The following is a 25,650-nucleotide window of genomic DNA, read 5'->3' as shown; positions in this document are numbered from 1 at the left end:
AGAACTAGATATACATCCCAGTATGCAGATACAAACATCGATCAGGGATAAATCCAAAGGCATGCTCGACTAAGGCATGCTCGGCTCAAAGAGGAACCTTCCTAGCAAGATTCATCCAGGGTAGGCAGTTACCACTGGGAAAACTCACTCCAGGGGACCTCAACCAATAAATTACAAGTCTCGAATAGTTTTGAGGAATGAACTCACCTCAGCAGACCTCAACCCATGATGGTACTGCATGAACAATATAATCATACTAGAAGAACTTGCCTGTTTAAGGAGATCAAAATATAGGAGCTTGCCTCCACAAGAGGACTACTCACCCCATCAATAGGACACACTCACCTATTCAGACTAAGCTATAGAGACAATGCCATGCTCAATCAGTGCTTTGATTTAGAAAGCACTCACCAAAGGCACTCGCTAGAGGCATTCTCCATGATCCAAGCTAAGCTAGATATGGCAGGACATTATTTATCCTATTTAATCAATGTGTATGTAACACACAAATATTTAATTATTTTATTCCTTTTTTTAGGTGTAGCTTCTCAACCCTATAAAAAAAGTAACGAGAGGCATTTTTGGGACTTTTATAGCTACCAAGGCTTACAACATTGAATATAGAGCCCTTATTCTTCATCTCTCTTTCTTTAACTGTCATCGTCTTAGCTTGATCTTGATAGTAAGGTTAAGATCTCTTTCATTAATAAATTTGGATTAAACATTAATGTGTCACAAGAACAATTAAAACATATGGACAAGGATTGCAAGAAGAAAATATATTAACAGTTGCTAAACTACAATCACAGATTATAGTGAATATATAGAGCATGAAGATACAATGGTTATTCCAATATCAACTATAGTTACATTGGTATAACCCTAAAATAAATTAGAAGTGCATGAAGCTTTAACCAGAAATTCTGCATCTTCCTAGGTTGAGCATATGATGAGTTATCAAGCCAATGCAAGAAGCAACAAATTAGCACACACAAATGAACATATAGAAGAATAATAGATGAATCTCACTGACCACATGAACCACAAAATTACAGTGGCCAATATGATCTAATTTAGTGACCATAACTAGATTTACTGATTGTACAGTAATTGAATTAGATCATCAGATTTTGCTAACAGCCTAAAACCATTCAAGTGCTTACAGGTAACTAATATGCTAAGATAAATGTGAAAATCAAGAGAAAATAAGCCGAAGGAAATAAAATAATGTTAAAAACGTAAAAGTAAAAGTTCCAATGATAGGGACTGATTTACATTCAGGAATGTCTTACCGTTGCAACTGCAGCATGACTGATGTTAATAACATCAACAACCGAAACAATTTTCCCATCTGTTAAATATCCATTCACCAAAAAATTAAATAAAAAAAAAAAACATGTAATAAAATTGAAAAGGAGATGGATGAAGGCAAGCTAGTCTGGGGCATAGGAATCTGTGCATGTGATTACCTCTATCAACAACAGGAAGATGAAGAAATTTCCCCTCATACATTGTATGAAGAGCATCGACAATAGGCATATCGATAGTTCCACATGCAGGATTACAAGTCATAACCTATAAGTTCAAGCAATGATAAAACTGTTCACATAGCTAAAACAAAAAGATACCAAATCTCGGATAAAATATTATGAAAAAATGTAATGCTTCATGGTTTCAATGAGAGCATGATATTCTGCACAATGCAATTTATGCTAATATTTTAGTCCACTTTTAAGTCCTTTTATCTAAGGCAAGGATACAGATGCAACCTTTTCAACCTTCAAAACTGAACTGAAATGTGGTATGAAATCCAACAATCACACGAACCATTAATACTTCATATGAGGGTGTTAAATCAAAATGAGGTATAATGTCAGATCCTGCAACGTGGTTGGACTTGGTAATACAAATATAACGATGTAAAGGGCACTCCTATAAATATAATTTTTCTTTTTGGCATTCCGTACTCTACCTTATGTATAAAATTAAATATGTTCACACACATAGGATATATATATATATATATATCCTAGTTAATAATTTAAAATATTTTGAAAAATTAATAGATTTAACTCGAAGGTTGGAATTGTGGGTGAATTCTATCATTTCTAATTAGATTTGAACTCAGCTTGATTTTCAATGGCTTTCAGAATGAATTAACCCTAGAAAAGTGGCTAGTATTTATGAATTTGATGCCTTATCAATTTTAACTACCCAAGTATCCGCTATATCTAAAAAATAGATAATCTTGGAATAGAATCACCTCAAAAGTCACCTATAAATCAAGACGAAAAATATTGGTTGAGTTTCTAGTGATCCTAATAACTCAAGGGTAGAATCAATTAATGCAATAAATAATAGAGCTAATAATCCCTACTTTAACACTTAAAATCATGGCTAGAGAAATCAACCAAATTTTAATTAGAATAATATTCAAAATAATAATACTAATTGGAACTCTTACTAGCCAAATAAAATAGGTAACTAAAACCAACAACCTCAAAATTTTATTAACCCTAAGCCAAATTATCCTCCTGTATTTAAGGCTAATAATCAACCTAAGGATAAGAAGTCTTCCTTAGAGGAATTATTTTTATAAATGGGGACTTAATTGCAAAGTCAAGCTACTACTATTAGAAAAATTATTGAAAATTAATAAGGACAGTTAGCTGAATCTTTAACTAATAAACCCCAAAAAACTTTACCTAGCAATAGCGAAATTAACCCTAAAGAAAAAGGTAAAGAGCAATGCAAACCTATTCACTTAAGGAGTGGAAAAAAGTAAAGGAGTGCACTAGGTAGATCAATATGAGGAGGTTATTGTAGAAAAATCAGTATACGTGCCCAAACCTAAGTAACCACCTCAACCTGAAAAAGAAAAAAAAAACTTGTTAGAGAGGTAGTTGAAAGACCAGCACCACCACTTCCCCAAAAAATTATAAAATAAAAGTTGGATAAGCAATTCTCAAGGTTTTTAAAAATCTTTAAAAAAAATTAATTATAAACATTCTATTTGCTAAAGCCTTAGAACCTATGTTTATCTATGTCAAATTCATGAAAGACATCCTTAGCAAGAAAAGAAGATTAGGAGATTTTGTGATCATAGCATTAACTGGGGAGTGTAGTACAATTCTGCAGACGAAGCTTTCTCAAAAGCTTAAGGACCCTGATATCATTTATATAGCTATAATGGAAAAATATGCGGAAGAGCATTATATGATTAAGAAACTAGTATCAATTTAATGCCCTTGTCTATTTTCAAAAGACTAGATATAGGATAAATCTAGCCTACCATTATTACCATTCAATTACCAGATTGTTCATTTACCTATCCTAACGGGGTAATAGAGGATGTATTAGTTATGGTAAATATTATATTTCAAGTAGATTTCATCATCTTCGATATGGAAGAAGACAAGGATATATCTGTTGACCTCATTTTTAGCTGATGTCGGTAGAACATCAACCTTTGAAATCTACTTAAAATCTAACACAATTGAACCCATTTAAGCTCCTAAAGGGACATGTACAACTAGCTTTCTCTTAGGTCAAAGGTTGACTTAGTCAACTCATACCAAGAATGGTCAAATCAGCCTAACCTAGGTCAAATCCTTGTATGCAGCCAATTAACTTGCCTTGATCACTTAAACGTAACCCAATAGAGCCCCCTAAACATGCCTAGACCATGGCCTGGTCCATTCGTCATGAGTTGACTTCACCTCATATGAAATGGTCAATATAGCTTTATTTGGGTCTCATGCTTGTAAACATTAAATTTGTGGGCTCTAATCCCCTAAATCGAGCCTAATTACCTCTAGAGGTTCCCTAAGGTCTATATCCTAGCTAGCTTGATCATGTTTGACAAGTAAAAGTGGTCAAATTCTCAAGTAAGTTCACAAATGGTCAAAGCACTAAACCAACTCGTTCCCCTCTACACAACCAACTTTGGGTTGTTGGAAATGATTCCTAGAAGCTTCCTACAAAGCATAGACCTGGCCCTGGCATGGATATGGATTGACCCAATGGTCCCCGCACAACCCAACATCGTTTTCTTACTTTCCAGGCCACTCCCTGCCGAGAGCCTACACCCTAACCAATCTAAAACACGTTTGGACATCCTAGCCAGCCTCCCTCATGAATCTCAGCCTTCCATTCAGGCTCCAATGCTTGGAATAGGCTAAACCTAGCAAAACGAGAGGAAGCACTACATTCACACACCAGAGCCTAAACCCTCAAACTCTCGTTTTGTTTCGCTCTCCCAAAATTCCTTCTACACTCCCCCAGCAAATCCCAACCATTTGGACACTGTTGACAACGAAATCTAGTGACCTCTAACATCTTCTCCATCCTAAGTGTTCATACTCCTTCCCTATTGCTCCTCCAGCCGAAGTTTCTTTGGTAAAGATCCTCTTCTGGAGCTAAGGATGAGAACTAGATTGAAATCCAACTCGAACGTCCACTGCACATAGGTAAAAGTTAAACCCTAACTCCCAGTTAGGTTTAGATTGTTTGCATTTTTTCTATCAAATGAAGTTCCCAAACTTCATGTAATGGAAACTTGGGTATGCATGCATTGATATCTATTGAATACTTCATATTAAATTAAATAAAATCCACTATCTCGGCCATCTGGAGGAAGAAGAAGAAATCTAAACTGTCTAGCACATGCATATTCACTTGGACGTTCTACATTTTGTCATACCATGTCCCTGTTCAACTCCCCAGACCATGGTATCGAGAAGATTAAACCACATTCGTCCGATCGATCGAGCGTGGGATCAAATGGCTAATGCATAGGCTGATGTGGATAAGACCTGACTGTCACCAAATCTTGCATCCAGTCATGTTCCGCCACTCGGAAAGTGTAATCTAAGTCAGCACCGCCACAACATTTGATTTAAAATGATTTATTAATAGGTTTTTTAATGCACATAGCTTCACTAAATCATTAAAATTTATTTATGGAGTTTGAATTTGACAAATAAGGGCTCTATGGATTCAGAAAAAGAAGCTCTATAAAGTAAAATTAATTCCCAGTGAATTCCATGAGGGTATTTCAATTGATTTCATATTAAAGGCACACTATTTTTCATTAAATACTTTAGAAATACTTTTCCATTTGACCTCAATTTTGGCTAGGAGATACTATGGGATGTGTTGAGATAGTTGCTACCTAGTTTTGCAAGTTTGATATTCTTGTAACTTGTATGTTTTTTTATGATTACAAATATTATTGATTTGATTAGTATTTCTCCTAAAATATTTTTGGAAAAATTGTTTTGCTCTTGTGTGTACTAACATTTCAGGAAAATCATACTCCGGATTGTCGAATACTTCAAATCAAGATTAGTTTAGATTTTATTGTAATTGAAGTCTGTATTTTTCATTTTATTGAGTCTGAGAAAGTGTGATTGTAATTAACTAAGCACATATATACCGGGAGAGAGTTTTAAAATTCATATTTTTAAACTGATCGTACAGAACGATATAATTTTGTGCAGGACGATTTGATCAGTTATTTTCCCCAACGAGCAGAGATGATAAAAAATTTTCTAAATATAGTTCGTACATACGATATTTTTTTATAGTACCGTGACGAACAGCTCTGTTTTGTCCAAATACAAAGTTCGTACGAACGATAATTAATTTCGTGCAGGGACGATGTCCTATGTTTTGTTCACATATGAAGATTGTACAGACGATAATTAATTTCGTACAGGGACGATGTCCTATGTTTTGTTCACATATGAAGATCGTACGGACGATAATAAATTTTGTACAGCGACGATGTCCACTGTTTTGTTCACATATGAAGATCGTACGGACAATAATTAATTTCGTACCGAGACGATGTCCTCTGTTTTGTTCACATATGATGATCGTACGGACGATATTTAATTTCGTGCAGGGAAGAAGTCCTCTGTTTTGTTCTCGAAAGAATATCATACGGACAAAATTAAATTTCGTATCGAGACAAACGTCTCGGCTCTAGTTTCGTTCATTTCGTCTCGAAGTTTCGTACAAATGAACTTTAAAATTTTTCTGTTCATATCGGATGAACTTACTTCGTACGGACAATTATCGGGTACGAAATGATTTCGTACTGATTCATAATGAGTTCGTATGCAACAGTTTTTGAACTGTTCTTACGTACGAATATACGATCGTACTGTACGATCGTGTATGTTCAAAATTGAAAATTTCAATTTTTTGGATGGTTTTTCATGTCTTTTATATAAAAGGTCCACTAAAACTTACTTTAAAAAATCTTGTTTACGTGAATTTTCAAGGGCAATTGAAGAAGAGAGTGTTGGAGAATATTTGAGAGAGATTTCTTAAAAGTGGAGTGTGAAGGGTTCACAAGGATACTCAAAGGTAAGGATCTCCTTGTAATTCTAAATTGCTCGTGAGAAGATCTTTGGATAAGATCCGATTCTCTGCTGACACTTGGGAAGTGTGAAAGGACAACGGTTCTCTGCCGACACTTGGGAAGTGTGAAAGGACGGATGTTCTATGCCGACACTTAGAGTGTGAACAGTCGAAGGTACTCTGCCTACACTTGTAGGGTGTGAAAGGACGACAGTTCCCTGCCTACACTTGGAGGGCGTGAAAGGACAACGGTTCTCTGCCGCACCGGGAATTGATGGAAGAGAGTTTTTGTAAAGGCATCTCCGCCTTACTATGGGGGCTAAAGAAGAGTCACTTTGGTAATAGTGCAATACTTGAAGTGGGAGGCTTCAGGGAGTGGATGTAGGTCGTGTTTGAACCACTATAAATCCTTGTGTTATTTTATTTTTCCGCAGCATATTTACTTACTCCAAGTTTTATTTTTCGTGGTTGAAAAGTTTTTCTTAAAACTCAATTAACTTGTTACTAATCGTTAACTAGTTTCTAACTTATAAATCCAAGAAGGTAAATTTTAAAAAAGTACCAATTCACCCCCCTCTTGGTTATCCTTGGGGCATTAACTTAGATTTAACAACCTGATCGAGATTCAACAAGAATTAACAAGATGTTACCAACCTCCCAAAATTTTCCTAGTCCTAAATGAAGTATCCACTAGCTTGATCTAATTTTTCAAATAAATGGGTCAGAATTTGACCAAATATTGGACAATCCATAGAGAATTAGGGTCTAGTTTTTATGTGCTTTGTGTGTTTTTGTATGAGGGTTAGACACACTTGATTACAATCCTTGTTAAACAATAGACAATCCTAGGTTAATCAACTTAGATCTAAGGTTTCACAACTTCAAAAAATTGTAGGAAATTCATTCCAAGTCCAATAGAGATAAAACATATATCTAGATCACTTAGAGGCTGTTTAGTTAGCTAAAAAAGAAATGCGGCAGAAAAGGAATATAGTGTAAATAGAATGTGATGTAAAAGGAATACTTTGAAATTATTTTGATTAAAGTACAAGTGAATGATTTTTTTTTTGTTTGAACTAATGAATGAAATGCAAAGTCCAAAAATGGCGGCTGTCGGTGAGGAAGGTGGTGGTGGTGGTGGCCCGCTGGCCGGCGATCACGACCGCTAGTGGCGGTGGCTGGCAGTGGTGGCTGGCGGCGATGGAGTTGGTGGCATGGTGGTGGAAGTTGGTGGTGTTGTGGACATGCGAGGTGGTGGCGGTTCTTGCAAGCAGCGATGGTGGCTGCAGCAAGCTTGTTTAAGGTGTAAACGGTTCTCGATCAAAACTGGGTGAGTTTGATTTATGTTAAAAATAAACTAAAATAGTTTACACTACATTTACTTTAATCGACTTTGTATTCAAACTAAACACAAAAATTTTTAAAACCGCTGCATATGAAATACTTTACACAACTTTGTATTTCAACCAAATAGCCCCTTAGTCAAATTATGAATCTTAGGAATTAATTTGGTGATGATTAGGAATCCCTAAGTCATCTAAATCACAAAACCTAAAATTAGCCCCAATTTTCAGGCTGAAAATTGTAAACTGCATAATTAAATAAATAAAAATGCTAAAAATACGAATTAAATTGCATTTAATCACAATTTGGATATATAATAAAAAAAATAAAAGCCCTACAAAATTTCAACATAAATAACCTCAAAAATAACTTAGAATTAAAGTAAACTTTAATTAACCATAAATTTTCAGTAATGTACCATGATTTATCCCTAACCCATGGTATCGATCATTTAGGTAATTGGAGTCATTTGATCAATTAATTGACATGCCTATAGTTTCTTTTATACGAAGAAATTAAATAATTCAATCAAACTTGTAAAGTGGAGTGTTTAGTTTGTGTTCCTATCAAATCCATGTTGTTTTTATTTTCTCCGCACTTAAGTTAATTTATATAAAGACCTTACATAAATTCAAAACATAATATGATCTTGAGCCTTGAAAGATTGACTAGAAGAACAATTATAGAACTTAGAATGTAATCCAGCCATGCATAAACATATGGTGATTAGGGTTATGAGATCATAATGACATAGTTCAACTATAATTAGCGTTGTTCCTAACTTAGTCTCCAACGAACTTGACAAAGATGAGGAGAACAATTGCTCTGACCTACAGTAACCTTAGAGAATAACACTCACTAGTACAATCATGTTCTTTTAAGGATTCATACATTCAAAACTTTATAAACATTAGAAATTTTTGTTCTTGCATTTAAAAGCTTTTAATTTTACAAGTACAATCGCCTTTTTATTAGCTAATTAGATAAGCATAACAGTCAAGTAAGCAATAGTAAATTGCACGTTGTATAACTCTAGTATTTTTCTTGTTGGATCGACACTCTATTCATCACTTTATTACTTGATACGATAACGTGCACTTGCATTCTTAATAGAATTTATACATTAGAAAAAATTGAACTTTCCTTTAAATTTGATTAGACACTTTAACATAAGTAAATCATCAACTAAAAACAACAAACTCGAGTTTTTAGCAACCTCCACAACCCATCACTATTATACTCAACAGTGATGTGGCTATTAGCTAGTTACAATAACTCTGTCAATGTCTTAGGTTGTTGCAAACCAAATTTGTACCATAATAACTCTTCTCTTAGGCTTTAGGTGGAAGCTACTTGAGCGACAATCGCTTCTAGGTTTTTCACTTCAAACATCTTCTATCAGAATCTGACAATAAAATTCAGCACGGACCCACATGGCTCCTGTCTCATCCTCAAGAGTACACATATGAGATCTTAAGGAGTTTTTGGGTGCATGCAAACAATGTGATGAACATTATTTTAAACTCAACACAAAAGACTCACTCCTCAGTAGTGGGGAATAATAAAAGCACTTCAATGTGTCTTTTATGTTCATTACCAAGGTGGCCAACTTGAAGTAGGCAATGTGGTCAGCAAGATCCAAATTCCATAGGTATGGTTTTAGTTGGGATATTTTGAATTAGTTGGCGATACGGATTCCATGACCTCTATGGAGAATGCATTAGTCAGGAACGAATACCTATTTCTCACTCATCGAGACAACAGTGGATTCTTCTTAGCTAGTGTGATAGTAGATATCAGCTACGGTAGGTGCTGAGGTTAGCACCCTACTACTATTTTGTGCTTTGGAGCTATTGATTCTAAGGTTCTTTTCTACTTATTGATGTTTGGGCTCTCCTTAGGGACTTGCTCCAATGTTCCGTCTCATTTTTGTGATTCTCTCTTCTGTCTGAATCAAGTCATGGTAAGTTGCATAATTCTAGTTCTCTGCCTTGTGGACTGATTTCTCTATATTCTCGCATTTTGTCTCACATAGTGCTTGCTTGGACTCTTGTCGATGGAATCAACCCATGCCCATCGTACCTATGATGATGTTGAATCTGAATTTATCTATAAGCGTACCTTGAATTTAATGTTAATAAGACTATCTAAGGTGACTGATAGAGAACGAGAGGGAGAGTTGAAAAATATGAAAAAAAAAAAAAAAAAAATCTATCTACAACCAATATCATAAAATCTAATGTTCCAGAAAAAAATCCCAAAATACCTTCCAAACTTGTATTTTTTTATAGACTTGGGAAAGGTATAGAAGAGATTATACCTAAAAAATAATAATACAAGATTTGACTGTTAAAAATACATGGACTAGCTAGGATGAACAATTTTTTCCTTCTATATCTAATATGACTTGGATCCTAGCGAGTGCCTCTTATATCAAGGCACTGACTAAGCAGGCATTATCGTTATAACTACATTGGATAGATGAGACTCCTACTGATCGGGTGAGCGATCCTTTGGAGGAGGCAAGCTTTAAGATGATACCCGTTGGAGAGGTGAGTTCTTCTGAGAAAGTCATCTTGGGTGGAGGTCCACTAAGGTGAATCCATCTCTCAAACCTGTCATGGGCATAAGCTCCCTTGGTTGACCTTTCCCAATGCAATTCCACTAGAATGAGTGCAATGAATAACCAAATAGCCATTTTGTGTAACCGTCCACATACATGTGTAGCACAGGAAGATGGTGTCTACTGTGCTATCTTAGGACAATGGATATGCTTGACTACAACATAATTCATTGTCAAATACCGTGCACTGTAAAATGTATAATCTGAGCATAAAGATGATTCTCCCCCAAAGGAAATCAGCACAACCATTCTTCCAGGTACTTCATCATGCCAATATACAACAACAAATATCAGAAAATTCTATTATCATCATACATTGTGGATAGATTTAGGTACGGTATTATGTATTACAGATAAATTAGGATTAGATAAACATCTGCATGAACACATCAATCTTTCAAATCCTGTTATCTCAAACTTTTATGGCTTATAAAGAAATCCTTAGAGAAATTAGTATATGCTAGATCCAAAGCAAATGTGAGAATAAACATCAAGCAAATACTCAACAAAGTTACAATCAGGTTCATGGATACCTAGATATAGAAACATAATGGAAATTTACTGAACCTTAAAAAGGTGTTCAGCAGGACCTAATTTACTAGTAAAATATTAATTAGAAATCATAAGCTTAAGAAATTGATATTTAATGATTAATTAATCATCATTATCATCATCATCAAAAATTCTACTTATTAAAATAACTCGATATCCCATAACATTTATGAATTTAATAAAAATATTTGTTAATCATACAAATACAATATCTCCTATAACACTCAAAATCTCAAAAGGCATCATTATATATTTTCTTTAAAGCTATTTTGTTCATCAACATCATTAGCCTAACCCTAACAATTTTGGGACAGCTTTATGAATCTCATTATTCATTGTTTTGATTGATTATTGTCTAAGGTGTATCATTTTGAACAAACATCCATGTTAACTTAAGTCAAACTATTTTCTTACCTAAAGCCACTATAGTTCTTGTATCTGCGTGTTAAATAGTGTATCTTCTATCTTTCATCATACAATCCTAACCATTGATTGTATCTACCTGTTAAATTGAATTTCACTTTTACTGCCAACACTTAGATCTATATAATATTCTCCCTCTACTTTCATTTTTCTTTTTTTTCTGATAAAATTACATTATAACTTCATAATTATGTGGATTATGCAAACCATTATAAAATATTTATCCATAAATTCGTCTTTAAGAATTTAACTAAATATATTTTCAGCTTCCTTTGCTAATTTCAACTTCAAATAAGATCAAATTGTTTTCAATCTCAAATGATCTACTTAGATGAAAGCCAATACATCTCTGATACAGCTGGCAGCAATAATTCAGCTGCCCATGTGGGGCCCAACACCTCTTTTATCATCTATAGGAGAAGAGGCTTTGGGAAACTCTTTGGGTAAAGAGGGGACTCTTTGGGAAAGATGTAAGGGGCATTTATTAGATGTAAGGGGCATTTATTAGGAGGAATTTGAGCTATTTAAGAGAAGAGATTATGATGGGTTTGGGTTTTTAAGTTATGTTTTGAATTCTTGCAGCAGTTTTTGTGTGGTTTTGGATTCCTAGTAGCTGCTAGGAATTGTGTGAGAGACGATTCACCTCTCGAACAACTTGTATCTTGTCTTTCTTTGCTTGGAAATTAGTAAAAACATCTCTCTTTGTGTTATTTCTTGATCTATTTGGAGTAAGTTGATGTTTTCTTATATTGTTGTGTTGTTTTGATCATCAAGTCCTATCAAATTGGTATCAGAGCAAGATTTGGGACTCTATGGTGCCAAAGAAAGTGGATGCTTTGGAAGAGATACGAGAAGGAGAAGTTGGTCAATTCAAATCTAAGTTGAGGAAAGGTTTTCGTCCATGAAAGGAAGGTTTTCTAACCTAGAGGACATGACGAAGAAAATATTGGAGCTTCACACCCAACCGGCAATATCAAAGGCGAGGGGACCGGCGGGTGGCCAAAGAAGTGGGGGAAACCCCAATATCGACACAATAAGGGATGATCGAGAGGTAAAAATCTTAGGCGATAGGGAAAATATTGCCACTTGAACCGATAACCAAGAGGGAAATGGTGAAGGATATAGCATGAGGAGAAATGGGGAGGAAGAAATGAGGGCTGATTTTGGAAGAGGATATATATGAAAGGAGGAGAGGTGGGAGAGAACAATGGAGAGATCACAACAATCGCTATATGGGAGGAGTTCGAGGTGGAAGAGAAAGTTGGAGCAGAGGGGATCCGAGAGTGAGAAAATTGAAGATGCATGTTTTTGAAGGGAAAGATATTCATTGGTGCATCTATAGGGTGTAAAGATACTTTGTAGTGAATGGGATGACGGAGGAAGAGAGGCTCACGGCGGCAGCTTTATGCTTAGAGGGGAAGGCCTTATTTTGGTATAAGTGGAGAGACATGAGAGAACCAATTCGATCGTGGAGAGAGTTCAGAGATAACTTATTAGAACGTTTCAAAACCAATCGGGAAGGAAACTTTTACGAGCAGTTCTATTCTCTTGTTCAATAAGGAACAGTGATGGATTATCGGGAGAGGTTGGAGTATCTTTCAAACCGATTGGGGAGGCATCTGAGACAGTATTGGAGTTAAATTTTATGAAGGGACTCAAGCCAGAATTAAGGGATGTTGTCCAGTTATTGAGGCCACAAGGGTTGGAGGAGGTCATGGAGCTATCCCAATTGGTGGAGGACAAAAACTCACTTGAGAGAAGCAACAAAGGCAACAATTTGGGAGCTTCATACTAGACGACTACTTTTTTGGCACCAAAGATACAACCTATGCCCATTCAGAGAGAAGTACCCAAGGATAGGGGATTGGGAACATGACCAGGGGGAAATTTGAAGCGGTTGACTGAGAAAGAAGTTCAAGAGAAGTGGGCTAGGGGATTGTGTTTCCGTTGTGATGAGAAATTTGCATCTGGCCACTGATGCAAGGATCATTCATTGCATGTACTTACAGGCTTTGATGAGGAGACTCTTAAGGAGGAGGTGGTAGACAACGAGGAGCATTTGCACCTAGATGTGGTGGAGATCTCCCTAAACTCAGTGGTGGGGTTTATCTCAAATCACACAATGAAGGTGAGGGGAGAGATAAGAGGAGAATCAGTGATAGTTCTGGTGGAAAGTAGGGCAACCCACAACTTCATCTCCAACCAGTTAGTGGACCGATTGGGGCTGAAGCTAGTTGACACTGGTTGTTTTGGGGTGATGAAGGGAATAGGGAACATGGAGAAGAGTAAAGGCAGCCTAGGGTTGATGGTAACACAAGAGGAGATCCAGGTGAAGGAGGATTTTCTTCCTTTGGAGTTAAGGAGCACAGATGTAATTTTAGGCATAAAGTGGTTACAAACATTGGGGGAAACTAAGGCGGACTGGAAAGCATTGACTATGGAATTCATGGTGAGAAGGAAGGTAAGAATTAGAGGGGATCCTAGTATGTTCAAAACTAAGGTTTCTCTCAAGACCATAGTGAGGGCGATCGAGGGAGCAGGGATGGGATTCTTGGTGGAGCTCCCGAGCCTCGAGGGAGGTGTTCCAGTAGCCTCAAGGCCTACCTCCCCCAAGGGAGCATGAGCATACCATCATCCTGAAGGAGGGGGTATAGCATATTAGTGTCCGACTCTATCGGTACCCATAAATTCAAAAAGATGAAATTGAGAGACTGATCAAGGAGATGTTGGAGGCCTAGATCATTTGTCCCAGTATTAATCCCTTTTCTAGTCCGGTGTTGTTGGTGAAGAAGAATGATGGTAGTTTGAGATTTTGTTTAGATTATCGGGCTCTGATTAAGGAAACAGTGTTTGATAAGTTTCCTATACCAATCATTGATGAGTTGTTGGATGAATTATATGGAGCAATGATGTTCTCTAAGATTGATCTGAAATCGTGATATCATCATATTAGAATACGGCCCGTTGAATTCCAAAATACTGCTTTTATGACTCATGAAGGTCATTACGAGTTCTTAGTGATGCTTTTTGGGCTTACCAATGCCCCAGCTACCTTCTAGTAGCTTATGAACAAGGTATTTCAGCCCAACCTCCGCAAGTTTGTATTGGTTTTCTTTGATGATATTTTAGTGTATAGTCAATATAAGGCAGAGCATGTAGAACACTTAAGGATAGTATTAGTGACATTGAAGGAACATCAACTATATGCCAATTTGAAGAAGTGTTCCTTTGCATAACAAAGGGTGAAGTATTTGGGACATGTGGTATCTGAATCAGGAGTAGCTGCAGATCTTTCCAAGATAGAGGCTATGTTGGAGTGGCCCTTACCCAAAACCCTAAAGGAGTTAAGAGGGTTCTTGGGACTCACAGGATACTACAGGAAGTTTGTGAGGGGATACAATTCTATAGCATGGTTATTAACCAAGCAACTGAAGAATGATAGTTTCAAATGGGGAGTGGCAGCCATCCAAGCATTTGAGCAGCTGAAGAAAACCATGACCTATGTTAGCATTACCAGATTTCAGCAAGCCGTTTGTAGTGGAGACTAATGCATCAGGTTTTGGATTAGGGGTAGTTCTTATGTAGAGTCAGAGAACCATAGCTTATTTCAACTAGGTTTTGACCGCTAGGGCCAGACTAAAATCAGTGTATGAAAGGGAGCTAATGAAAATAGTGTTGGCAATACAGAAGTGACGACCTTATCTATTAGGAAGACACTTAATAGTCAGGACTGACAAAAGAAGTTTGAGGTTCCTGTTAGAGCAGATGATAGTGACAGAGGAGCATCAGCAGTGGCTTTCCAAGTTGTTGGATTATGACATCGAGATTTCAGTACAAACTTGAGTTAGAAAATAAAGCAATAGATGCTCTCTCTAGGCGTAGTGAAGACCCTCAGGTTATGGCTCTATCTATTCCCATGGTGGTGGATTGGAAGGCCTTGAAGCATGAGTGCGAGAAGGATGAGGAGCTGAGTATGATCATAAGGGACTTGCTGCAGGACAAGAATAGCCATCCTGGTTATTCTTTGATGGGTCAGAAACTACTATACCAATCAAAGTTTGTGCTTTCAAGGAAATCGCCACACATCCCTCATTTGTTACAGGAGCATCATGTTACAACTATTGGAGGGCATTCATGAGTTCAAAAGACATCATAGACTGGCAGTAGAGCTATACTGGGTGGGCATGCAGAAGGATGTAGAGGAGTTGGTGGCCAGTTGTGATGTGTGTCAGAGACACAAATATCTAGCTAAGGCTCCATGTGGTATTCTACAGCCATTAGAATTACCCGAGAAAGTGTGGGAAGAGATGACTATGGATTTCATTGACGGACTACCTAGATCAGATAGGTTTACTGTGATTCTAGTGGTGGCGGATAGATTGAGCAAATATGCTCATTTCGTTCCCTTACGCCACCCTTACACCACGGTGTCGGTGACAACCGCATTCATTAGAGAGGTGGTTCATTTGCATGGCATACCTGAGTCCACTGTGTCCGATCAAGATAAGGTCGTCTTTTTAAGCCACTTCTAGAGGAAGTTATTCATGATGCAGAGGACTATCCTGAAGAGGAGTGCAACTTATCACCCCCAGACGGAGGTGGTGAATCACGTGGAAACTTATCTTCGTTGCTTTGTATCAGATACACCAAAGATATGGGCCAAATGGTTAGCCTGGGCGGAATATTGATATAACACATCATATCATACAACAGCCTAGACAACGCCATTTAAAATTCTATATGGGAGGGATCCACCTCATCTGATACATTATGGGTAGGGCAACACACCAGTGTCATCAATGGAGCAATAATTGGGAGAAAGAGATCGAATTTTGGCAGAATTAAAAGAACATCTACAATGAGCACAACAAATCATGAAGAAGCAAGCGGATGAACATAGGAGAGATGTGCAGTTAAAGGTTGGGGACATGGTTTATTTGAAGATCCGGCCTTACAGACAGAGGACTTTAGCTCGACTAAGGAATGCGAAGCTTTCACCCCGTTACTTGGGACCCTACGAGGAAGTGGAGCGCATTGGCTTAGTAGTATATCGCCTACGATTGCCACCGACCTTAGCCATTCATCTCGTATTTCATGTATCGCAACTGAGACAAGCCATTGGAAATCACACACCCTTGCCTGCACTACCGACCACATTGTTAGAGGATATGAAGGTAATATTATAACCATTGGAGGTGAAAGGGATGTGCCAAGGAGATAAGGGGATCAAGGAAGTACTGATCAAGTGGAAGGATTTACCTGAATATGAGACAACATGGGAGCCCTACAGTACTATTCAGAAGCAATTTCCTATTTTCACCTTGAGGACAATGTGACTTTTTGGGAGGGGAGTATTGATACAGTTGGCAGCAATAATTCAACTGCCATGTGGGGCCCAACACCTCTTTTATCACTTATAGGAGAAGAGGCTTTGAGAGAAAACTCTTTGGGAAAGGAGGGGACTCTCTGGGAAAGATGTAAGGGGCGTTTATTAGATGTAAGGGGCATTTATTAGGGGGCATTTGAGCTGTTTAAGGGAGGAGATTATGGTGGCTTGGGGTTTTTAGGTTATTTTTTGAATTCTTGCACCAGTTTTTGTGAGGTTTTGGGTTCGTAGTGGCTGTTAATAATTGTGAGAGAGACGATTCACCTCTTGAACAGTGAATCAACTTGTAGCTTGTCTTGGTTTGCTTGAAAATTAGTAAAAATAGCTCTCTTTGTGTTATTTCTTGATCTATTTGGAGTAAGTTGTTGTTTTTTTATATTGTTGTATGTTGTTTTGATCATCAAGTCCTATCAAATCCTTTCCCTTCATTTAAATATTTATAATACTTCATTTCTCGTTGTTACCTAGTCTAGTACAGAAATATGTAGAGCATTAAACCAAATGATTATTTGCAATTTCCAAGTAAAACGATAAAAGATTTTCAGCTTAATATGATTAGTTGGGAATTTTTTTAGTACGAAGAAAATAAATAACCACAAATCAGGCAAATAAATACCGGCTACCAAAAATCATGCATGCCAAACTGTTGTAACAGAAACAAAATTGAATATTTCGTACATAAGAGGAAAATAAAGAATTAGAAAGAGCACAGTCAAGCAATCAGTAAATATGGAAAAAGTTCAACCTTCTCCACATGGGTTGACTCTGGAGTGAGATTTTTGGCAATTACGCGCATTAGAATATCCCTTGAACTGATACAAAAAACAATCTTATATTGAGCGTTATCAAAAAAATCTGATGATTGGAAACATCCATAAAACAATAAAAGCTTACGTCAATATTCCTAGAGGCTTGTCTTCAACTACTACAACTGCATAACTCATTTTCAATTCCAGCATCTTTTTTGTAGCGGTTAAAACTGAGTCGCTTGGTGAAACTTTCACCACCCTAATAAGTCACACCACCATCAGGATTCATAAAACCATTTGCAAGGCTATCAATAAAAATATTAACATGAATATTACCTACATTGAACTCTCTGGAATGATTGTTGACAGGGATGGCTTAAACATTCTTTCTCGAAGTGTTTCAATAAATGTATTGGAACCTGGTTGTTAGGCAAAATGAGTATCCAATAAGCTATAGTTCTACTCTGCTATAGTGTATATACTGTATAGTTTGAAGCACTGAAGAAGATATTAAACAACTTAGCAATAAAAAATAGCAAATTAGAGTGTTGCTAACGAATTAACTAGCACGGTCAAATGAAGGGAATGCAAACAGATTCAGATTTGGACCTTTCTCAAAACAACCAATTACCATACCTGAAACTGAAGTTCCCCAATGCTTTTCCACCCCCTCAACAGCTGCAGCAATGGCTTTTCCTTTCTCAGATGCTCTCTCCATCCGTGCAATGGCATCATATAGACACCTAGCAATGTCAAGTAAAGCAATGACTTCACCATTCTCAACAACAGGCAAATGTCTAAATTTTCCTGCCGAAAAAACAGTATTGTTGATATATCAATAGACTTCACATAGAAAAAAGAAGAACAGGGTTATATTTAAGCATATGCACCTTTCACCATCTTCTGCAATGCCTCCACGGCCAAAGTGTCTGAAAGAACAAAAACAGGATTTCTCGTCATAACTTTGGCCACAGGTACATCTTTAAGCCTTAGTTCATTAGCAATTACTCTTGTTGCAATATCCTTCAATGAAAGATCATTATAAATCATCACCTTCTACATCCAATAAAAGAAATTATGGATCACTATGAACAAAAAGGTTCTCATAAACCTTGTCTGTTAGGATCCCACAAAGTAAAGCATTAGAATCTGTTAGCAACACAGCATCAACCCCAATAGCAGCCATCCTGCGACAAGCCTCATGGACAGTTGTATTCTCTGATATTGTTAAGGCCTTGGACAGGTGCAGTCTCTTTACAGATCTCTCACCAATATAAGTCCTGCCAGAAAAAATTGGTAAGTATGACCTAGCAAGCTTTTTAATGCTTTCTATATTCAGCCTAGAAAAAATTAACTTACTAAGAATGAACAATCTAAGTTAATTTATATCATCATTGTTGTGGGCTAGAATATACGCGGCAATAGAGTTATGATCCTACGTTTTAGCGTTGCACGGATATCCAGCTCACACACAGAGAACACAAGAGTTTTACATGGAAAACCCTGGAAAGGGGAAAAATCACCGGGCCTGGTCCAGTTGAAAATAATTCCACTAAAGTTTGAGTAGGTTACAATGGGCTTACTCGCCCCCGAGGGCGATCAGATTACAAATATCAACCGTATGGTTGAAGTCAGGGGTAAATGAAAGCCTGATGTCACTTGAGGGTCTAGTGGAACTTTGGGGTCACCCGGTGATCTGGCAGAATTACGGCGTCACTTGCAAGTTTGGGTGTCACTTAGTAGAACCCTGGTGTTCTTAGTGGCTCGAAAGAACTCCTAGCATTAGGTAGTAGCCCGGCGGAACTCAGGGGATCAAGCGATGGTCCGGTAGAACTCAGGGACTCAGGTGGTGGTTCTGCGGAACTCTGGCGTCAAGTGGTGGTCTGGCAGAACTCCGAGCATCAAGCGGTGGTCCGACGGAGCTTAGGATGTCAGGTGGTGGTTCAGCGGAGCTCAAGGCGTCAAGCGGTGGTCTGGCAGAGCTTAGGACATCAGGCAGAGGTCTGGCGGAGCTTAAGACGTCAGGTGGTGGTCCGGCGGAGCACAGGGCATCAAGCGGTTGTCCGGCGGAGCTTATGATGTCAGGTGGAGGTCCAGTGGAGTTCAGGGCATCAAGCGGTGGTTTGGCGGAGCACAAGGCATCAGGCAGTGGTCCGGCGGAGCTTAGGATGTCAAGTGGAGGTCCGGCAGAGTTCAGGGCATCAAGCGGTGGTCCGGCGGAGCTTAGGACATCAGGTGGTGGTCCGGCGGAGTTCAGGGAGTCAAGCGGTAGTCCAACGGAGATTAGGACATCAGGTGGTAGTCCGGCGTAGCTCAGGGTGTCAAGCGGTGGTCCAGCGGAGCTCAGGACATCAGGTGGTGGTCCGGCAGAACTCCGGGCGGTGGTCGAGGAGGCAAGGAGGTAAGAGCGATCTCCGATCTCTCTCGTGATCCTTTGGCTTAGGGAGTCCCTTTTCAAGTAGAAGAAAGGGTTTATTCATAGATTTCCTAGAATGGCATGGCCCGTAAATAAGAGGAAGATCAAGGGTAAATGGGGAGTGGTTTCGATGGACGGCCGATGTTGAATCCCTTGATCGTGGACCGTTCGTTACACATTTGAAGGTCTTAATGATGTCGGAATTCAGCAATCATGGGCTCGCAGGATTCGTCTCATCGAGCTGCTCAATTCGACTATAAGCATGTCACGTTTGGAAACCGTTTGGTAATCCAAATTGTGGTTTGAACCTTCCATTAGCGCTTTAGGTCCTCAATTTGGACCCATTTGGGCTCGGAATGAGTCGAATTTGGTGTCGTTGGGTTCTTCTTTCCTAGATGTTTAGTTTGATTATAAGTTTGTTGAAATCAGAATTTGAATGATTCCAATTTTAATTTAGGAAGTTTCCAACTTGATTCTGCCTCGAGATTCGTGTCTGATCATCATAATTTTGTTATGATGTATCAATCATTATTACCCTTTTTTTTATGATAATGGTCATCTTTATGAATCATTATTCTCTATACATTTTTGTAGAGTGCTACATGAGATATTAATCATATTTCTAACAAAATATTTTGCACAACTTCAAGGTGTGTCACCTTGGATACAACCATTCTCATGCCTAGGCCTACCACATGATTTTTATTTGTGCATCTCCAACCCTATGTAGTGTATACCAAAAATAGCAAAATTTATTTATTACTATTTTATCTTCAATAGGTGCTAGTCCAAGTATATCTCTACTCTAATTATTTCTAAATCTACTATTACTAATTTTACCGTACCTTAATTCTCACTTCCTACTACATTTAACACAGCTGACAAGATCTTTCTAAATCACCCAACAAATAGATTCATTATCACATGCAACCTGATTACACCCTTATTAAATTAATATTTGAAGTCTCCATGATATTCTCCTATCGCATAGTACTTCTACAAACTTTTAATATTTTTTCCCACCAATCAGTCGTATCAACATCCATATTATCATTTTTTTTTATTAATTCTAAAATACATAGACCCATTACATCAAGGAATCCACTTAATCTTAAAAAAAAACTGGTTGATAATGTTCGACCGGTCCAGCTGATCCCGTGTGGACCGGCTCACACGAAAAGGGGCAGAATTCTCTGCCTCCTGTACGCAGGAGCTGACCGCCACTCTTCAAGGAGCAACTTAGGAAGGATTTTTATGGGAGTTTAGGAGGGAAATTGAGTGTAGGGATTGTTTAGAGATTTCCTTTTGAATGGTATGCATTATTTGTTTTTCCTAGGGTTAGGGCATCTTGAATTTAGCTGAAATTTGAGATCCCTTAGGTTTTCTTTGGGCTCTAACGATGTCTAGAGATTTAGGAGAGAACGAACCTCCTCTCGAATTGAGGATCAACTGTATCTTGATATTTTTCTTCAGTTAGTTTGATTATCACAATAAAATTCCTGTTTTCCTTATTTTTCCTTTGAAGTTTGGAGGAGTTTTCTGGCTGTTTTTCTGAAATTGAAAGTTACTTGAAATCTTTAAGTTTTTCCTATCAAATTGGTATTAGAGTTGTTTTTGGGACCTTCGGTGTGCTGTTTTGGGGAATTTTAGCAGCTGTTCTTGGGATTTGGGAGAGATCGATCCTCCTCTCGAATTGAGGATCAACTGTATCTTGTTATTTTTCTTCCGTTAGTTTGATTATCACAATAAAATTGCTATTTTTCTAATTTTTTCTTTGAAGTTTGGAAGAGTTTTCTTGCTGTTTTTCTGAAATTGATAGGACTTACTTAAAATCTTCAAGCGTTTCCTATCAGAGAATTACTAATTTCACTCTCACTAAAATTGCAAATCATATATTTGGTCTTAGATCTGATACTCCTACAGCACTTATTTTCTAAAATCTGTATCATTTGTGATAGCGTGTAGGTCATTTCAGCAAAAGACCTCACATGTTAACACCATGTAAACTACAAATACCATACACCCTCATTTGAAGTGGTCAAGCCAAACAATATTCTTCAATGTTCAAAAACTTAACAGAGAACATGTCATTCTCTTCCACTATAAGTTGGAGCAAGGCTAGTCAGATATGGTGGTACCAACAATCAACTTCTATATGAAATCATTGCTTATTTTTTAATAAGAAAGACATCTATGCAAGTATTTGATCCGCTTCTTAAGGACAACATTGCTTTGGAAAAAATGAGCAGCAATTGGAAAAAGCCGGGGAAAGGAATCTTGCCTGTGGATGGAGGACAACTATAATAATTCTTTATTGTATCCTCCTAGATTTGCAAGGAATTCATATAAACATTCTCATTTTTCTAAAGAACTAAGACACTTAAGCATCCTCAACATGTTAATAAGATTAACAAATAAGCTAATTAAATTTGTTTATAAATCAAATTACAACGACAAGAACAACATCAATCCTTTATTCCACTATATAAGGTCAACTACATGAATCATATTTTCTCTATTATGTCCTGTTAAGAGTCAAATTCTCATTTAATCTAATAAAAAAAAATATCATTTCTAATACGTTCTAACAAAGCATTTTAGGTCTACCTCAATCTTACTTAACATATGTCAAATCTAATACATCTAGTCTCCTAATCGGTCATGGGAAGTATTCTTAATACATCAGCTATTAAAATAAGAATAAAGTTCTAATTAAATAATTAGTCCAAAAATATTCTTAGGTCTATGTTTACTGTTTTCGAGAAAGCCTTATTTTTTTGTAATGAAATCATATAAATTGTAGCTTCTGAGATGGATGCATGGTTTAAAATTGTGCAATTAAGAGAGGCGCGCCTCAACGCAATTTTAAACTTTTAAGCCTCAAAGCCTACGCAATGAGAGCTGGCATTAAGGCGTACGCCTCAAGTTCATTAAGGCGCGTCTCAAGGCGTGCCTCGCCTCATGTTTTAGAGGCGTCCGCTTCTTAAAATTAAAAAAAAAAAAAAAATCTAACATAATATATATCTATTCGGTTCGGCCCCCCACCCCCTGCGTCTTCGGTCATTTCCGAACCAAAACTAGGTTTATTCTCCCTTCTTCGAGAGAGACATTTTCCCCTTTTCCTGAGTTCCTTCCATTCGACCAGCGTCGGCTTCCATCCACCAAGAGTTGCTCTTTTTCTATAGCTTGGAGTTCTCGTCTACCACGAGTTGGACTGGAGTCTCCTTCAACCGACCGTTGAAAGCTCTTCTTCTTCGTGGTTCCATCTATCACCTTATTGTGAAATACAAGATCGGTCTGTTCTGCCATAAGGACCTCCATATTCTGCTGAGTAAGATTCCACAATCGGTATGTCTGCTCGGTATCGCTCGGTATCGCTCGGTATCACTAGGTACATGCTTGGTACTACTCGGTACCACTTGGTATAATAATGCTTGGTACCACTAGGTATATGCTCGGTACCGCTAGGTACATGCTTGGTACCGTTAGCTACATGCTCAGTACTGCTCGGTACAGCTCGATACATGCTCGGTATCTTTCCATACAAACGACTTACGAACTTTAAAAATAAGCAGAACTTCAAAATTACTGTTACAGTAAAAATTTGTTCTGGGGGCAGTTGTTAGTGTTAGTCTGCTTCTTCATGAGTGCATGCTTTGTATAAGTTTTCTTAATGTAGAAAAAGTGAAGCATTATATTTAGGGGTTTGATATATTGCAATAATATATATTCTTCTCATAAATGATGGTCAGAAGTAAGGATAAAGCTGCATCAGGTCATAGAAAAGATCCAGCATGAAAACATAGCACTCAGGTGGATGTAGGGGGAAGTGATAAAACATATATTTATCTAAAATGCAATTACTGTGACAAAGTTATGAAGGGAGGTATAACTAGGATGAAGGATCACCTTTCAGGGTCTCACAAGAATGTTGCTCCATGCTCCAAAGTTCTTGATACTGTAAGGGAATAAATAAAGTCATACATGAATAAGTCTACCACATCAAAATAACTTGCACAGAAGTAATTTGAGAATAAAGTTGATGTTGGCTCTTACTATGCGAGTGAGTGCAGCATTAGGGATTCATCTTCTTCGATAAAGCTCATTTTATCTAGGGGTGCTAGAGGGCCTATGGATCATTATATGGTAGACATATCAGAGGATAGGCCTCCTAATAGACAGAAGATGGCCCCAGAAAATGCAAGGGAGGCACGGAGAAGAGTGTGTAAGGATATAGGCATATTCTTCTACGAAAATACAATTCCATTTAATGTTAAAAAATCACCTGCCTATTACAACATAATTCGTTCAGTTAGAGCATTTAGTTGAATGTTCAAACCTCCAACAATGTATGATTTGAGAACATGGATTCTGAATGAGGAGTTAGAAAGCACTGATAAAAGCATTGAAGAAATTAAGAGGACTTGGGCCCAAATAGAAGTAACAATTATGTCATATGGGTGGTCTAATATCAAACATAAAAGTCTGATCAACATCTTCATTAATAATCCTTATGGTACTATGGTTTTAAGGTCAGTTGAAGCATCTAACTAAGTCGAAGATGATGAGTTCATATTTGGATTATTAGATAGCAGTATTGAGGAGGTTGGAAAACATTTGGTTGTACAAGTTGTGACAGATAATGCAAGTGCTTGCAAGGCTATAGGTAACAAACTTATGTAGAAGTGGAAACATTTGTATTAGACTCCATGTGCGCACAATACATAGATCTAATTCTTGAGAAGCTTGGAGAGCTACCTCACATAAGAATGCACTAACTAAAGCAAAAAAATAACCAAGTTTATTTACAACCACTCTTGGGTTCTAACTCCTATGAGGAATTTTTCAAAGAAAAAAATTCTAAGGCCAGCAGCAACAAAATTTGCCACCGCTTACTTGACCTTAAGGAGCATGCTGGATGCTAGACAATCTTTAGAGGCTATGTTCACATCTGCATAGTGGTTGAGTTGTACTTGGGCAAAGAAGGTTGAGAGAAAAGAAATTAGAAAGATTGTTTTAAATGTTAGATTTTGGCAAAGTATCTTATATGCCATTACAATTACTAGACATTTGGTTCAAGTTTTAAGGATGGAGAATACTGAGAAAAAGCCTACAATGGGTTTCATCTACAATGTCATTGAAGAAGTCAAAGAAATGACTGCCTCCAACTTAGGAGGCGAAGAGCATAGCTTAAGAAAAAATTAAAATATTATTGATGAAAAGTGGGAGCTACAGCTTCACCGACAATTGCATGCAGCTGGCTATTACCTAAATCCTAAGTATCAATATGCAGAGAACAAGTCTACAAACCCTGAAATAAAGTTGGGATTGTATCATTGCATGATCGGCTAATAAGTAATGCAACTGAAAGATCAAATGCTGGTATGCAATTGTTACCTTTTAGAAACAAAGAAGATTTTTTTAGATTACAACAAACAAAGAATACAATTGTCAAACAATCTTCAGGTAATTTTATTTAATGTTTTAAACATTTATTTAAAGGTTATTTTTTTGCGCTAATTAAACTCTCTTATATAAATATTAGTTAAGTGGTGGATTTAATTTGGCGATGGGTCTCCAGAATTACAGCATTTTGCTGTGAAAGTTTTGGGCTTGACATGCTCTTCATCTGGCTGTTAAAAAAATTAGAGTGCATACAACCAAGTACATACAAAGAGGAAAAATTGCTTGTCGACATTGAGGATGAATTCACTGGTGTACATTATGTACAATAAGAGACTCAGATATAGGAATTTGAAGAAAAAAGAATTAATGGATGATGAAGATC

The 25,650-nt window shown here is 37.4% G+C and overlaps 1 protein-coding gene across 4 annotated transcripts in view; it reads right to left on the bottom strand.

Annotated features, from left to right (window-relative positions):
* LOC110100270 (CBS domain-containing protein CBSCBSPB1) overlaps positions 1 to 25,650 on the bottom strand; it is an 84,699-nt gene that overhangs the window by 31,586 nt on the left and 27,463 nt on the right. For 2 of the 4 annotated variants that reach the window (XM_028692155.1, XM_028692158.1), the window contains exons 2-9: positions 18,558 to 18,726; positions 18,337 to 18,469; positions 18,083 to 18,253; positions 17,787 to 17,865; positions 17,592 to 17,705; positions 17,443 to 17,509; positions 1,470 to 1,575; positions 1,293 to 1,351 (exon numbers count right to left, since the gene is read on the bottom strand). In XM_028692155.1, coding sequence (XP_028547988.1) covers positions 1,293 to 1,351; positions 1,470 to 1,575; positions 17,443 to 17,509; positions 17,592 to 17,705; positions 17,787 to 17,865; positions 18,083 to 18,253; positions 18,337 to 18,469; positions 18,558 to 18,726 — 898 coding nt within the window. Of the gene's footprint in view, positions 1 to 1,292; positions 1,352 to 1,469; positions 1,576 to 17,442; positions 17,510 to 17,591; positions 17,706 to 17,782; positions 17,866 to 18,082; positions 18,254 to 18,336; positions 18,470 to 18,557; positions 18,727 to 23,771; positions 23,821 to 23,918; positions 24,183 to 25,650 lie in introns of those variants that run through there. The other 2 variants (XM_028692157.1, XM_028692156.1) reach the window with 2 other exon arrangements.

This window comes from Dendrobium catenatum, unplaced genomic scaffold (genome assembly GCF_001605985.2).
Source record: "Dendrobium catenatum unplaced genomic scaffold, ASM160598v2 original_scaffold_131100, whole genome shotgun sequence".
NCBI classification, from domain to species: domain Eukaryota; kingdom Viridiplantae; phylum Streptophyta; class Magnoliopsida; order Asparagales; family Orchidaceae; genus Dendrobium; species Dendrobium catenatum.
Note: the sequence above shows the minus strand (reverse complement) of the source record. Positions and strands in the feature narration are given on the sequence as shown.